The sequence below is a fragment of the Coenobita brevimanus genome, chromosome 55, assembly GCF_032717465.1.
Source record: "Coenobita brevimanus isolate Jiangsu-jjx chromosome 55, ASM3271746v2, whole genome shotgun sequence".
Classification (NCBI taxonomy): domain Eukaryota; kingdom Metazoa; phylum Arthropoda; class Malacostraca; order Decapoda; family Coenobitidae; genus Coenobita; species Coenobita brevimanus.
This window is the reverse complement of record NC_137008.1, coordinates 31,846,687-31,863,496: the sequence shown is the minus strand read 5'-3', so window position 1 is coordinate 31,863,496 and position 16,810 is coordinate 31,846,687. Positions and strand designations below refer to the sequence as shown.

At 45.6% G+C, this 16,810-nt stretch overlaps 1 protein-coding gene across 3 annotated transcripts in view; it reads left to right on the top strand.

Moving 5' to 3' along the window:
• TyrRS-m (Tyrosine--tRNA ligase, mitochondrial) overlaps window positions 1-16,810 on the top strand; it is an 817,527-nt gene that overhangs the window by 754,685 nt on the left and 46,032 nt on the right. For all 3 annotated transcript variants that reach the window (XM_080273695.1, XM_080273696.1, XM_080273694.1), the window contains one exon: window positions 12,526-12,651. In XM_080273695.1, the coding sequence (XP_080129821.1) occupies window positions 12,526-12,651 (126 nt within the window). The remainder of the gene's footprint in view (window positions 1-12,525; window positions 12,652-16,810) is intronic.

Below are 16,810 nucleotides of genomic sequence, written 5' to 3'. Positions count from 1 at the left end.
GAACGTAACTACCGCGAAATATGCGGGATTACTTATATATATATATATATATATATATATATATATATATATATATATATATATATATATAATATATATATATATATATATATATATATATATATATATATATAATATATATATATATAATATATATATATATACAGTAATCCCTCTAATATCCGGACACCCAATAACCGAACATCCCCACTAACCGAACCTTATCGTCCTGGGATCAAACATTCCCAAAATGGTCCGAAAATCCAAGAAAATTGGAAAAAAATCGATTTTTTGCCGTCCGTAATTTGAACTTGCCGCGCGCCCGCGTGTGAGAGCATTGTTTTGGTTCGTCATTCCTCCGACGTCCGATAGAGCGCCGCTGCATCCTCCCCACTTCCCGCCTGTCTCTCACCGCGACAAGACCTACGCTGTTCGCCATGGCTGCCCACGTGCTCGCTTTGTGGTGGTGCCGTACTTGCTGCAAGGCCTCCTGCTGCTCTCTGCCCTACTCTTAGTGTGTGTGATGATGGCCCCGCCTCCTGAGAAAAGGAAGAGAGTGGTGTTGACTCTGGAGAAGAAACGGGAGATATTGGAGAAGGTTGATGCGGGTTGGTCTTCCTCTCGCATTCTCCGCGAGTTCAACCTGGCCCGGTCGACTTTGTTTGATATCAAGCGTTCCCGAGACAAGCTCATGCAGTACACGGCTGACTTCTCGTCGAGAAGCAAACGCAACGTGGAGAGGAAGGTTATGTTTACCCCCAAGTATGCAGAGATCGACCGCTCCACGTTGATTTGGTATCGACAGCAACGTGCAGCTGGTGTGATGGTACGTGGAACGGAGCTGAAGGCTGCTGCTGAGAAGTTTGCAAGGCTTCACGACGCCCTAGACTTCAAGGCATCCGAGGGTTGGCTCTTCGCGTTCAAGTTGCGACATGGCCTTACTAACCGTAAAGCACATGGCGAAGCATTGGATGCTAACGAGGATGGAGTGGACGAGTTTCGGCACAAGGTGAAAGGCTTGATCGACAGGGAGGGCCTCACTCTCGGTCAAGTCTATAACGCTGACGAAACTGGCCTATTCTATCGCTCGGTGCCAACAAACACTCTCGCCGATGAGACGGAGAAGCGTGTACCTGGCCGCAAGCTTTCTAAGGAACAGATATCTGCTTTGTGTTGTGCCAATGCTAACGGCATGCACCGGCTTAAGCCCGTTATTGTTGGCCGTGCAAAGCAGCCTCGGTGCCTTCGTGGGGTGATGGATGTCCTTCCTGTCGTATGGTACCATTCTTTGAAAGCATGGTTCACAGCTGTGATTTTCAAAGACTGGTTTCACCATCACTTCATCGTCAAGGAGGTCATACATTACCAGACGAAGACACTGGGAATTCCTCGCGACCAGGTAAAGGCTCTCCTTCTCCTCGACAATGCACCTGCCCACCCGTGCGACAAGGACTTGGTTGCTGAGAATGGCCGTATTAGGTGCATGTTTCTGCCACCTAATACAACTGCTCTCATTCAACCAATGGACCAAGGAGTGATCGTGGCAACAAAGCGCCTGTACCGTCGGAAGTTCCTGGACGAGGTGATGGTGGTTCTCGAGGACGAGGACGAGCGCAGGGAAGGACGTGACACTCGAGGCAAGCGGACTTTGGAAAACCTTCGCCGCTACAACATCAAGTCTGCGCTGTACAACTGGGCTAGTGCATGGAAGGAAGTCCCTGTGAAAACTCTTGAAAATGGTTGGTCTCGTCTGCTTCTCGGAACAGATGTGGAGTACGATTTCCTAGGGTTTGACGTGGATGACTTCCATGCACGGCTACGTATGCACGGCGACGATGTTGATGTGGACGATGTTCGTGAGTGGTTGGACGGCACGACGAGGGCGATCCTGGGTATCAGACGTTGTCTGTTATAGAGATCGTGTCTTCGGTTGATGGTGTCAGTCCCGAACTTGAAGATTCCGGCACGACGAAGGCGATGATGATGCAGACTCCGCCCAGCAGGACACTACTCCAGCCATCCCCAAGCTGAGCGCACTCCGGGAACATCTAGAGTTCGTCCTAGACTACCTGGAACACCCGGACTGCGACAGGGAGATGGGGCCCTTGGGACTCGTGGAGGAAGTGCGTGCTTTCCGGCAGCGCATCATCAATCGCCAGAATCGTCGGTCCTTGCGTCAGTCAACGATTGACAGTTTTTTCAGGCCCGTGACCCCCGCTGTGCCAAGCCCTGGTTCCACTCCGTTGCCTCCCCAAGACAGGCCCTCATGCTCCGAGCCACAGCCCAGCACATCAGCTACAGTGGAGTCACCGCTCGACGTGAGTTTGCGGCTGTCTTCAGAGTCTTCTGTAGTCGGTACGCCATCACCACTACCCACCGATGCACCCCTTGGACGCCTGCCAGTGATACTCTCGGGCTCTGACAGTGAATAAACAGCAAGAACTTCTCCACTAGACCACACGGGAATTCTGAGTGTTGTGCAGTGAAAAAAACGGTGTGTTGTGTTAAGGTTTTCAAGCTGGGAGAAAAGACTAAGTAGAAAAGAAATTTAACGTAACTAACCTTCTTTGTTTTGGCTTTGGAAACTTAAAAAAACTTGGGAAAAGTTAATGTGCAACACTTAAATTTAATGGAACATTATTTGGACTAAAGTGAACACTGTGAAAAGAACGGACTTCTGTGTGTTAGTGACTAAGTTCAGTGCAAGACTTCAGGAAGAGTATAGTGCAAGTGCTTCAGGAAATCGTTCTTACTGTCAGAGTCCGAGAGGAGGCGGTTATTCATCGAGGTGGCCAGGGACTTGCTGTAAGTAGCCAAAATGTTTCATGTTGTACTATTTTCCATACTATATTTACCAGAATGTTTCATATTGTATTTTTTCCCATACTATACTTACCAGAAAGTGTCATACTGTACTTCTTTCCATACTAAACTTACCTCATGCATGTGCAGTAGGAATGTGTTTTCAGAGTTCGGTTAGGTTCGGTTAGGTTAGGTTCGGTTAGAGTCCATAAGTACCAGAATGTTTATTAATGTATGAACATACTTCTAAACCCACATTTCATGTGTCTATTGCATTTATTTCAGTCATTTATGTGCCTTATTGGTGTGATTTGGGTGTTAAATAGGTGCTATGCATGTCCGGAGGGAGTTGTATAGGTGTTTCTCTGTGTTAGGGTCCGTAAGTACAAGTCCATAAGCTGGGGCCCAATATCCGGACAAAACCAATATCCGAACCTACCGATGGCTCTATTGATCCGGATATTGGAGTGATTACTGTATATATATATATATATATATATATGTATATATGTATAAATTATATATATATACATGTATACATTATATATATATATATATATATATATATATATATATATATATATAGCGTCCAACACGCGTTAGTCCAGCACGATTCGGGTCCAGCATGGAGAGCAATTAATTAGTATTATTTAATACGATTTAATTACTGCAACATGAGTGTGTTAGCATAACACGCACAGAGCTCAGAGAAGTGGGCAAAATCCGTAGAGTTCACTCTAGCACAATCACCCCCGGTCCAACACGGTCATACTGGACATTCCCATGATGATGATAGCCAATGAACACTTCTGATCAAGTAGCCTTCCCCGCCCGCTATCGTGACGTGATCGTGATGCCGCCCAATTAAAAACGCTTCTGGTGTCACGTGATGTTTTGTTTAAATTTCTCCCGCCACAGCGCCACTCAGTGGAAGGTGCTTTTTTCTTGCTGCATTTTCTGCCCTTGTTACTCCATTTTACCCTGCTCACGATGCCTAGGAAGCCTTCTGAGAACCCCAAGAAGCGTCGGCACCTCCCTCAGGCCACCAAGCCAGAAAGCATCGAGAGGAAGAAGAAAGGGGAGAGGAAAGTTGACATTGCCAAGGCCTACGACATGAATGAAGCCAACGTGATCATAATAAAAAACTAAGACAAGATCCTGGCAGCCGAAGGCTATCACACGGCACTTAATACCAGGTTTGCTGAGGATACGATGGTAAATCGAAACGGTAATATGGTAAAATTGCCGACGATACCACGGGCATATGGAATTCATCTGGATGGATTCCTGCCGAGGATACGGGCAAAACAGTGTGACCAAAACCCAGGCGACTCGACAGAGAATGTATCGTATTACAGCATTGAACATTTAGCCTGACACTGAATTTTTTCATTTTTCATTCATTGCCAGACGCCATGTATCCCAGACGGGGTGGTCAAGGGCTTAGAGTTAATTGTTTTACAGGGAGGAGCACTAATTCTCCACCAACCCCACTTAACACGTACACTGAATACATATTAATATTTTAGAATAAATATCAATCGTTTTGAAACCCTTCTTATCGGCGTGTGTACCAGTTTGTAAACAAAGTTGCTTCTCCTTATTCTCTGCCGAGTCAGCGACAGCGATCACTTTCCACAGTCACGAGACGGGGCTCTGGCAACAGTGTGAGAAGCATGCACTTTGCCGAGGATTACAGTGCTAGGACAGGCAGAAGCAGGACCTTCCATGGCTGTGGACGAAGATAGTGATTCTGAGTGTGATTTCGAAGGATTTATGATGGAGGTCGAGGAGGAGCAACAGCCATTACCCGCTAGTGATGCCAGCAGCCATCCTCCGGGGACCCGGTAGGACTACCTACAGCCTTGGATACCAACTTCCATTCCCAGCAAGCCCACCAACACTATCCTAAAAGGTTAGTTATCATTCATAGCACAGTACCATTTATTATAATTACAATAGTACCAATATATGTATAGGTATATGGTAGGTATTTAGGGTGACTTTTCCGAGGGTTGCTGACATAATTCATTTTTCCCCATAAGCTTTATTGTTAGTCCAACACGTTTTTGGTCCAACACGTGACCCATGCATGACAATATTACCGTGCTGGACGCGAAGGTACTGTATATTTATATATATATATATATATATATATATATATATATATATATATATATAATATATGCAAACTAACCACAGGAGAAATGAATGGAGCGACAGTGAGTACTTTCGTATATTACATCTTCAGACAGAGTGAGACAGAAACGTAAAGGGTAGAGATCTTTTATGCACACCCGCAGCAGGTCTTGGAACACAGAACAACAGATGACCTGAATTTTTACCTGTGGCGGAAAGTGGGGAGGATGCAGCAGCGCTCTATTGGACGTCGGAGGAATGATGCGCCACAGCAAAGCTGTCCCACACCGCGCGCGCCAAGTTCAAATTACGGGCGGAAAAAATTCATTTTTTTTTTTCGAATTTTTTGCGGTTTACGGACCATTTTGGGAATATTGGATCCCGGGACGATTATGTCCGGTTAGTGGGAATGTTCGGATATTGGGCGTTTGGATATTAGAGGGATTACTGTATACGAAAGTACTTACTGTCGCTCCTTTCATTTCTCGTGTGGGTAGTTTGCATACATATCGTCACGATGAAGTGAAGTCTCTGCATATGTATATACAGTAATCACTCCAATATCCGACGTAATAGAGCCATAGGTAGGTCCGGATATTGGTTCTGTCCGGATATTGGGCCCCAGCTTATGGACTTGTACTTAAGGCCCCTAACTCAGAGAAACACCTATACAACTCCCTCTGGACATGCATAGCACCTATTTAAGACCCAAATCACACCAATAAGGCACATAAATGACTGAAATAAATGCAAAAGAAACATAAAATGAGGGTTTAGAAGTAGGTTCATACAATAATAAACATTCTGGTGACTGGCTCCTGGACTGGTACTTATGGACCCTAACCTAGCCTAACTCAGAAAAACACCTTCCTACTGCACATGCATAGCTCCTAACACCCTATTCACACTAATAAAGGACATTAAAGAGTGAAATGAGGTAAGTATAGTATGGAAAAAAGTACAGTATGAAACATTCTGCCTACTTACAGCAAGTCCATGGCCACCTCAATGAATAACCGCCTCCTCTCGGACTCTGACATTAAGAAGGATTTCCTGAAGCACTTGCAGTACACTGTTTCTGAAGTCTTGCACTGATCTTAGTCAATCGCACACAGAAGTCCGTTCTTTTCACAGTGTGCACTCTTGCCTAACTAATGCTCCATTGTAACTTAGTAAGTGTTGCACTTTCACTTTTACCATTCTTCTAATAATTTTCGAACGCCAAAACAAACAAGTCTATTTACGTTAAATTTTGTTTCAATTGAGTCTTTTCTCTCACAACTGTAAATCCTTAACACAATACACTGTTTTTTTCACTGCACAACACTCTAAATTCTCATGTGGTCTAGTGGAGAAGTTCTTGCTGTTTATTCACTGTCAGAGTCCAAGAGTATCACTGGCAGATGACCTAGGGGTGCATTGCTGGGTCGTGGTGATGGTGTACCCACTGAAGACGACTCTGAAGACAGCCGCAAACTCACGTCGCGCGATGACTCCACCGTGGCTGATGTGCTGGACTGTGGCTTGGAGCATGAGGGCCTGTCTTGGGGAGGCAACGGAGTGGAGCCAGGGCTGGGCACAGCGGGGGTCACGGGCCTGAAAAAACTGTCAATCGTTGATTTGACGCAATGACCGACGATTCTGACGATTGATGATGCGCTGCCTGAAAGCACGCACTTCCTCCACGAGTCCCAAGGGCCCCATCTCCCTGTCGCAGTCCAGGTGTTCCAGGTAGTCTAGGACGAACTCTAGATGTTCCCGGAGTGCGCTCAGCTTGGGGATGGCTGGAGTAGTGTCCTGCTGAGAGGAGTCCGCATCATCGTCGCCTTCCTCGTCGGAATCTTCAAGTTCGGTACTGACACCTGCAACTGAAGACGTGAGCTCGATATCAGACAACGTCTGATACCCAGGATCGCCCTCGTCGTCATCCAACCACTCACGCACATCGTCCACATCAACATCGTCGCCGTGCATAAGTAGCTGTGCATGGAAGTCATCCATGTCAAAGCCTAGAAAATCGTACTCCACATCCGTTCCGAGAAGCAGATGAGACCAACCATTTTCCAGGGTCTTCAGAGGGACTTGCTTCCATGCACTAGCCCAGTTGTACAGCGCAGACTTGATGTTGTAGCGGCGAAGGTTTTCCAAAGTCCGCTTGCCTCGTGTGTCCCGTCCCTCCCTGCGCTCGTCCTCGTCCTCGAGAACAACCATCACCTTGTCCAGGAACTTCCGACGGTATAGGCACTTTGTTGCCATGATCACTCCTTGGTCCATTGGTTGGATGAGAGCAGTCGTATTAGGTGGCAGAAACATGCACCTAATCTGGCCATTTTCGGCAACCAAGTCCTTGTTGCACGGGTGGGCAGGTGCATTGTCGAGGAGAAGGAGGGCCTTTACCTGGTCGTGCGGGATTCCCAGTGTCTTCGTCTGGTAATGGATGACCTCCTTGACGAAGTGGCGGTGGAACCAGTCTTTGAAGATCACAGCTGTAAACCATGCCTTCAAAGAATGGTACCAGACGACTGGAAGGACATCCATCATCCAAGAAGGCACCAAGGCTGCTTTGCGCGGCCAACAACAATGGGCCTGAGCCCAAAATGTCCAGGACTCGGGCGTCCGGGTCGTAAAGGGATTACAGGGAGGTCCTGAAGATATGAGCAGTTAGGTTCCACTTGGCGTAATTGTATAATGAATTCTTGTGCAATGAAGCACGTAACTAATGGTAAAATATTGGTTGGATTCAAGGACCCCACCAAAGGTAAGTTTTCAAACTAAAATATATGATACCAAATGCAACAAACATAACTGTATTACTGAACTGTAGAGAAAGCAACCTGACAGAGCAAATACTATGCAAATAACATGACTGCACATTAATTAAACATATAAAACATGCATGACACTCATCTATAGGTGGTAATGTTGTGTTGAAGGTGGGAAGCTGGCCTGACGACTTGCCAGCTGAGCAGCGTTGCCAGATTCCCAAACCCATATTATCGTACCCGGCTCTTTAAAATTATCACATTTTGAACAAAATTGTCCTGCTCATAAACAAAGGCATTTCTTCACATAAATCGGTAATTACTGTGGAATTAATATATTTATGTGTGAAGTGATTAATTAGCATTATTGAATTTGTTTAATTGTTAATACTGGTTATCATAAGAGTTACTAAATCCTACTGTTGTACTAGTCTTACAGTAGACTTGTTAATTTTGCAATCCCCGATTTATTTTTCAGATTATGAAAGTATCAGTGGTAGGTGGAGGCACTCACCATCCACTCACTCGATGTATTGCTGCTCTCGGGTGTCTGCTCTTTCCTCTCTTCCATCCTTCTTTCCCTCCATCCTCTTCTTTCTTTCTATCCTTCATTCTTTCCTTGTCCTTCTGCCTACGGGTGACTTTACACTCCCTCTTCTGTCTTTCTCTCCTTCATTCTTTCCTTTTCCTTCTGCCTGTGGGTGACTCTACACTGAATGACAAGCCAAATGGTTTCCGGTACACCAGGAAACCATTTACTACGCTGGGTGGTAACCACATAACCAAATTTTGGCACCTGGTGGTTTAGTGGGTAATTATTGCACTCCTGTTGGATTGAGCCAGAGAAGGTTTATATCCAGGGGGTGGTTGGGGTTGATTGCTCATGTAATGCCACTCAGGGATGAGTGAGGCTGGTCACTTTCATCTTAAATGTAGAGACCAACTGCCTAGCCCCAGGCTCCTACACTCCTCTTGGGGCAATGTAGGATTGGATGATGGATGGATGGATGAATGAAAGTTATCGCATTATTGCATGCATGCTATCGCATATTGCAGAGTGTGCCAAAATATCGCATTTTGCGATAATTATCGCATGTCTGGCAACGCTGCAGCTGAGCAGTCTCACTGTTTCTCTCTGAAGTTGAGAGAAAACGGTGGTGACTGCATTTGCTGGGATGACTCGTTTAAAATCCTCACACCTCGCCCCAGGCTGAATGTCATATCATTGGATTTTTGAGATTGTATATTGAAAATAGCCCCTAATTTACCCAGGATGGAAGGTATGAGCTAGAACAGATGGAAGGGGTGGAAGACGTAAGATATTCACGGAAGAGATAGGCGCAGCGTGTGAGGTGGTTTGTGGAGTGAGGAGGAGATGCAAGGGTGTGCAAGGGACAGCATGGTGGAATGATGAGGTGAAACGAGCTGTGGAACAAAAGAAGGAGGCATATAGTGAATGGTTAGCGAGTAGAGGTAGGGGAGAAGATAAGAGAGAGGTATATGTGAGCAGGAGAAGGGAGGTGAAGAGACTGGTGAAGGAGAGTAAGAAGAAAGTGGATGAAGAGTTTGGGAGGAATCTGAGTGTGAAATGGAGGGAGAGTAAGGAATTGTTTTGGAAGGAGGTAAAGAAAGTAAGGCAGTGTGAAAGGGGAAATAGTAGGGGAGTGAAAGATAGGAATAATAGATTGTTGGTGGAGAAGAGAGAGAAACTGAGGAGGTGGAAGGAGCACTTTGAGGATTTGTTGAATGTAGAGAGCGACAGCAGTGCGAGTATAAGTGGTTGGGGAATGGCTGGGAGAAGAAGAGATGAGAGGAGGGGGGAAGAGATCAGTAGGGCGGAAGTAGTGGAAGCAATGAAGATCAAGTTGGAAAAGGCCCCAGGAATTGATTTAGTGTGTGGTGAAATGCTGAAGTATGGGGGTGAGATCGTTGTGGAGTGGATATGGAAGTTGTGTAGATTGGCTCGGGAAGAAGGAAGGGTTCCAGAGAACTGGAAATTAGGTATAATTGTTCCTTTATACAAAGGAAAAAGGGAGAGAGAAGTATGTGGTAACCATGGGGGTATTTGCCTTCTTAGTGTGACTGGTAAAATATATGGTAGAATACTCATTGATAGGGTTAGGCATATGACAGAGGAGCTAGTTGGAGAAGAACAAGGGGGATTTAGGAAGGGAAAAGGGTGTGTAGATCAGATATTTGTTCGAAGATGTTTAGTGGAGAAGTATCTAGAGAAGGGAAAGAAAGTGTATGCTGCCTTCTTGGACTTGGAGAAAGCTTATGACAGAATAGATAGGCAAGGTATGTGGAAGGTATTAAGAATATATGGAGTGGAGGGGAAATTGTTGAGTGCTGTGAAGAGTATGTACGAAGGAGCTAGGGCTATGGTGCGAGTGGATGGTGAGCTGAGTGAGTTCTTTGATCTCAATGTGGGACTGAAACAGGGTTGTGTGATGTCTCCATGGCTGTTTAATATATACATGGATGGGTTTGTAAAGGAGGTACAAGGTAGGGCAGTGAATGTGGGGGTAGCTGTAATGAATGAGGGTGAGATTTGGAAGATTCCGGTGTTGCTGTTTGCTGATGATACAGTATTGTTGAGTGAAGATGAATGGGAGTTGCAAGGTTTGGTGAATGAATTTGGGACAGTGTGTAGGAGGAGGAAGCTGAAAGTTAATGTAAACAAAAGTAAAGTTATTGTGTTTGAGAGGAATGAAGTCACAGAATGTACAGTGAGGTTAGATGGTGAGGATATGGAGAATGTGAGTGCATTCAAGTACTTATGTAGTGTGATGAGTAAGGATGGAACTTTGGGGGATGAAGTGCATGAAAGGATACAGCAGGGAAGAAAGGTTGTTGGTTCACTGAAAGCAGTGATGAGAAATAGGGAGGTGCGTATGGAAGTTAAGAAGTCACTGTATGATAGTATTGTGATCCCTACCCTGACGTATGGAAGCGAGGTGTGGACCTTGCAAGAGGGGAACAAGTCAAAAGTGAGAGCAGTGAAAATGAGTTACTTGAGAGGAGCATGTGGAGTGACATGGAGGGACAGGTTGACGAATGAAGAAGTGAAGGAACGTTGTGGGGTGGATGTGGATGTGGTTGAGAAGATAGGAGAAATTCACTGAGGTGGTTTGGACATGTGGAGAGAATGGAGAATGAAAGACTGACTAAGAGGGTGTATATAGGTGAGGTGGAGGGAGGGAGAGGGAGAGGTAGACCGAGGATGAGGTGGAGGGATGGAGTTGAGAGGTATATGAGGGAGGGGTGTGTGTGTTTGGGAGAGGGTAGTCAAATGGTGGGTGACTGAGCGACTTGGAGGCATTTTGTCTGCAGCCACCTTTTGCGGGATTAGGGCGTCGGGCTATAGATATATAGATAGATAGTGTCATCGGTTTTTCGTATATCAAGTGGTCATATAACAGGACCTACCTGTACTTATTGGTGGCCTTATTAGAAGACTTTTACTGTACTTGTTTCATGTGCAGGGCAGTACAAAACTTCAATCAAATCACTTTACTACGTCCCCCCTCCTGGTGTCCACCCATCAGAAGTACTGTATTCTCAAATAGAGCTGGTAGAGTTCATGAAGCAAGGGTTAGATCAGGATGTCACTCAACCCTTCTGAGTTACTAGTTTAGATCTGTGTTGGGTGGAATCACAGATGACATGTTCTCCATTTCTAGAATAGGCCCATTCAACGTAGGCCAGATTGTGGAGCACTGCACAACATAAACCACATAAAGACAGACATAGGATTGACAGTATAGGGAACCTATGGGACAGTACCATGAGGCTGTTGTTGATGGGTCTGCTGGGTTAGGCTTGACTGGGGTTAAGCAACAACAGCAGCAGCAGCAGCAGTATGCTTGCTGGGATTATTGGAAATTGGTGTGCTAGTAACCATCCTCATGACATACCCTACCAATATTCCATCACCAGGTTCCTCTCCCTGGGGGTGTAGCAATTTCTCCAAGTGGTGAGGACAACCCTCAAATGACTTCTCTTCCCACCAAAACAGTCAAAAGTGCTTACCAGACCTTGTCACCACCTCCATCCTCATCACACCACCTCACTGGTTGTCGAATCGTCTGTCACCAAACACTACTAGAGCACTGCATTCCTTCATCACACATAATCAGTCCAAGCAAAGGAAGGCAGGACAGAGGGTGAGGAGGCACACTAACTTGTGGCCAGACAGAGAAAGACATAGCAGTGCTGCCTTCACAAACACCATTAATACATCTTGCAATTTTTCTGATTTTTCCTTCACCAGCTTATGTGCTAAAAATATCTGATTCACACATTCTGTATCAGAGAGGTGGCAGGGACTGTAAGGTTGACATGGTTTGGGCATGTTGAAAGGAGGGAGTAGGATTTCTGGTTGAGGAGTCTTAGTATTTAAGGAGGGAAGAGTCCTTAATGGCGGAGCAAGGAAGACATGGGATGAAGTCCTGCATAGAGACCCCTGGGCTCGGAACTAGGCAGGGAAATGGCTCGAGATCATGACATATGGACATTTCTAGTCAGGTGAAGAGGCCCACAAATGCTACCATGGTGATTTGTCTCTGAATATAAGCATAAACATCCTTTACCACACCCAAATTACCCTATTCATCAGTCAAGACATTTTGATATCTCACTTTCAGCATCACTATTCAGTCATACACCATTTTAATTTCTGCCTTTGGCACACTCGGACACCATATTCTTCTCTTGGATCCAACCCACTATACATATCGGTGGAAAATTGGATTGTGATGATGATGATTATGTATTGTATTATTTTTGGGGCGAGTTTAACCACCCATCTTTGTGTCCACAGACCATGGTCGTCGCATTATAGAAGCTGGGGGCCTGTATATCAATTTATCTCGTGTCAAAAACCCTGATCTCATCCTTATTCCGGGAGCTCATATACTCAACAATGGTATCACCTTAATCAGAGTTGGTAAGTTGACATGGTGCTGATCATTACACCCTATCAGGAATATAGTGAAAATGACCACTTAATCACTCAGACATCATTTACATTGTACAAAACTTGGGATCAAGGAATGGCTTGTTAGAATGTTTATGGCTATTTTTGTGGGTTCTCGCACCAAGGTGAAAGTTCATTTTCGTTTTCATTTTTGAAGGCTCCAACATGCCTATGTGCATCGGCCTTGGTCACCCAATGGCGGCTCTCCATGCTCCTCAATCTTTGGCAGCTTCCCTATTTAGTCCCTTAACCCTGAGGTCACACTCAGTGACCTCATCCCAGGTCTTTTTCAGTCTGCCTCTCGTTACGTGACCCCCAACATTATTACTTCTCACTTTCTGCACCCATTTATTATCCCCTTCCTCTCCACATGCCCAGACCATCTCAATCTACCTTTCCTCATCACAACACCAATACACTCCAGTCCCATCCTACCTCTCAACTCTTCCATCATAAACCTAGCCCCCCTAGGCCTTGCACTCAAGGATGCACTGCACATTCACGAAATTATTGCCATTTTTATATGTTTGAGCCTGCAGATATCCTCTTCCTTTACTGGCCAGGACTCACTACCATACAGCATTACACTCCTAACACATGCCACTTACAAAGATCCCTTAGCACAGAGGGAGAGCCCTCCCAATGTGAGGAGAGGCAACTTCTCTCTAAACTTCTTTCAACCACTCCTTACTCTAGCCACAGAGCTAGCTCCTGCTCCACCTCCAACATATAACATGTCTTCCAAATAATAAAACTCTTCCACACACTCAAGAGACTCACCAGCAAGTTCAATCCTTTCATGCCTGGCAATATCCATACACTCTTCCCGACACACTGCACGCATGAGATCAGCATTATCTGGCAGTCTGCTTCTAATACCACTATGTCTCTTATGCACCCACCTATCACAGACATTGCACAAGATGGAATTACTTCCCACACCCTTGTGACAAATCGCACATGACCACTCTCCCTCTTCTTTGACAGTACCACCCCCAGCCCTAGTTACCGTCACTTTTGTTTTATCTGCATGTATTCTGAAACCCTTGTGCCTCATAGCATCTCTCCGCTTCCTAAATCTTTCCTCTGCCTCCCTTTCATTTTCAGCAACCTACACCAAATCATCAGCATACAACATTTCCCATGGGAGTTCATATCTGAAGTCACGTGAGAGGGCTTCCAGTACCATGATAAACAGCAAGGGGCTCGAGACTGACCCTTGATGCATACCAACATTCACGGAAAACTCATCACTTAAATCTCCATTCACCCTTACCTGGGCGTGGGCACCCACATACATGGCCATAACGACCTTAACCGCCCACTTCTCCATCCCGAGCTTTCTCATTGCCTACTTCACCACCTCTCTAGGGACTCTGTCGAAGACCTTCTCCAAATCAACAAAAACAAAATACAGTTCCCTTTTCTATCCCATATATTTTTCCTGAAGCTGTCGAACAGTGAATATGGCATCAGTGGTTAATGCCTGGTATAAACCCAAACTGTATCTCATCAGTATTCATTCTTTTTTTAATCATACCTTCTAGAACTCTCTCCTTTACTTTCATTATCTGGTCTAAAAGCTTTATGCCTCTACAATTTCCTCTTTCCAGGGCATCACCCTTCCCCATGTACACATTTACAATTACACTTCTCAGCCAGTCATCTGAGACAACACACTCATATATAATCGTATTTATCAGGTCAGTTGCTAAACTCACTCCTACATCTGAGGCTTTCAACATTTCAGCAGTCAACCAAGACACACGTGCCGCCTTCCCCACCTGCATCCTGCCTATTGCCCCGCTCACAGTTGCAGTGTCAATCAAAGTCCAAGTGCCAGACACTGGATCTGCTGGCTCCAAACCTTCTCAGTCCCAGTCAAACTCCTCATTCAACAACCGGCTGTAATGCCCTCTCCATGCGTCATTAATATCCCCACTGCTTACCACTAACCTTCCTTCATCATTCTTCACATACTGCTCACCTATGATATTCCTATTCTCTCTCTTCATCTGTTTTACCACCTTAAATATCATATTCTTCCCTTTCACATGCTTTAAGTTATCAAGTAAAAGAGTCAGTGACTCAAACTTTGCCCTGTAAACCTCCTTTCTAGCCCCACGCTTGGTAGCAAAGTATTCCTCTTTGTTACTATCCTTCTTCCATTCCCGGAAAAGCCTTCTTTTCTCCTTAACTGCAGCTTCTGCACCCTCATCTCACCACCAAGTCACTTTATGTCTTGGTGGGCCTCTTGTCCATCCACATACTGAATCAGTAACTCTCAAGAGATTGTTCTTGAGGACTCTGTACTGTTCATTAACACTTCTGTCCACATCTCCCTGTTCAGCCACCACTCTCCTCATCTCACTGTAGAAGGCGTCCCATACTGCTTGGTTTTCCAGCTTCCATATTTTCCTCCTAAGTGCATAGGTCCTCTTTTTCATCACCTGCTCCTTAAGCATCATGTCACATATCAATAACTTGTGTTGCTGCACACATCTCACTCCGTATAACTTTAACATCCCTCACTAACCTCCTATCAGCCCTCCTGACCAGGAAATAGTTTATCTGGCTACTGTTTTCCCCAGACTTGTATGTAGTCAACCTTCTTGCTCTTTTCCTAAAATGTGTGTTGCACACAGTCATGTTCATTGTCTCCCCAAGCTCGAGTATCCTTTCCCCTTCCTTATTTCTTGTACCATGTGCACATCCTCCATGTATTCCTTCATATCCTTGAGCTGCTTCACCTACATGACCATTTAAATCCCCCCTAATACTACAATCTCATCATCCCCTGTACCATTTACTACACGTGTTAAGTCATTCCAAAATCTGCCCTTCTCTACCTCATCCAAGCCTGCCTGTGGAGCATGTTCTAATATGATTGCAAACATCATCCCACTGAACAAAATTTTCACTGCTATTATCCTGTCACTTACTCTCATAAGATTCATAACATATCCCACCCATTTCTCCCTCACCAAACAAACCCACACCCCCATATCCATCTCTCCTATCCTGCCAGAACAACTTATAATAACAATTCCTCCCAGCAGTCTTTCAGGCTGATCCACCCCTATACCAGACTTCTTGCACACATCCCACATCCACTCACCTCCTACTCATTACCTCAACCACTTCCCCAACTCTGCCCCTCAAACTCCCACATTCCATGAAGCCACTCTGATACCCCTGGGTGGTTTAATATCCTCTGACTTGCTTTAAATTACATTCTTTAACTTGGTCATAATCAGTAGAGACATGCCACAGGCCCCACTCACTGCACAGTCCCAGGCCCAGGCACTGGATTTTGGACCCCTAGCCCACCATCCTTGACCAGTGGCTGTGATAGTGGCCTCGCGGCACCCTGCCAGGACAGCTACAGGGGCACCCTCCAAGCACGCCTTGGCACTGTAACTGCCCCGCCGTTATACACCCATTGATAGGGCAACCTCCTTAGGTGCTACTTCCAGGTTCAGGCCCCTATCTGTTGGGCAGATGCAGCCATCTGGGAACTGCAGTGTTCTGTACCCTGTAGCACAGGTTCAAGCTTCATCTCTCCCTGGCTCCACAATCTATACTGACAGAACCCTCATCATGTCTCCCCTCAAACGGTCAGTCACTAGGTAGTGGTGACAAAGTTTTCTGGCCGCATGCCCTTGCTGGCATCAACCCGTGACATAGTGGGGTGGGATATGTGTGTGATACGTAAAGCGCATGTGGTGCAGTGTATGAGACAGAGGAAGTGTTTGGGAGAGTATGCTGGTCTACTGTCCATGTCAGTGTCACTGAAAAGGTCAGCAAAGGGGGATGGTTAGGTAGCTAGTGAAACAGGGGCTCCAGCTCTCCCTATCACCAGCATTCGCATTCCCCATGGGAGTACCGCCCTGACTGGCTGGTGGTACAGCCTCCTCCTCTGTGAATGAAGATTTGAGTGATGAATTTTCCTTGAATCATTGCATGCATCAGTGGTCAGTCTTGAGCCCCTTATTGTTTGTCATGGTGCTTAAGCTCTCTCACATGACTTCAGAAATGGACTCCCATGGGAAATTATGTATTCCAATGATGGTGTTGATTGCAGAGAATGAAAGGGAGGTGAAGGAATGATTTGGGAAATGAAGAGATG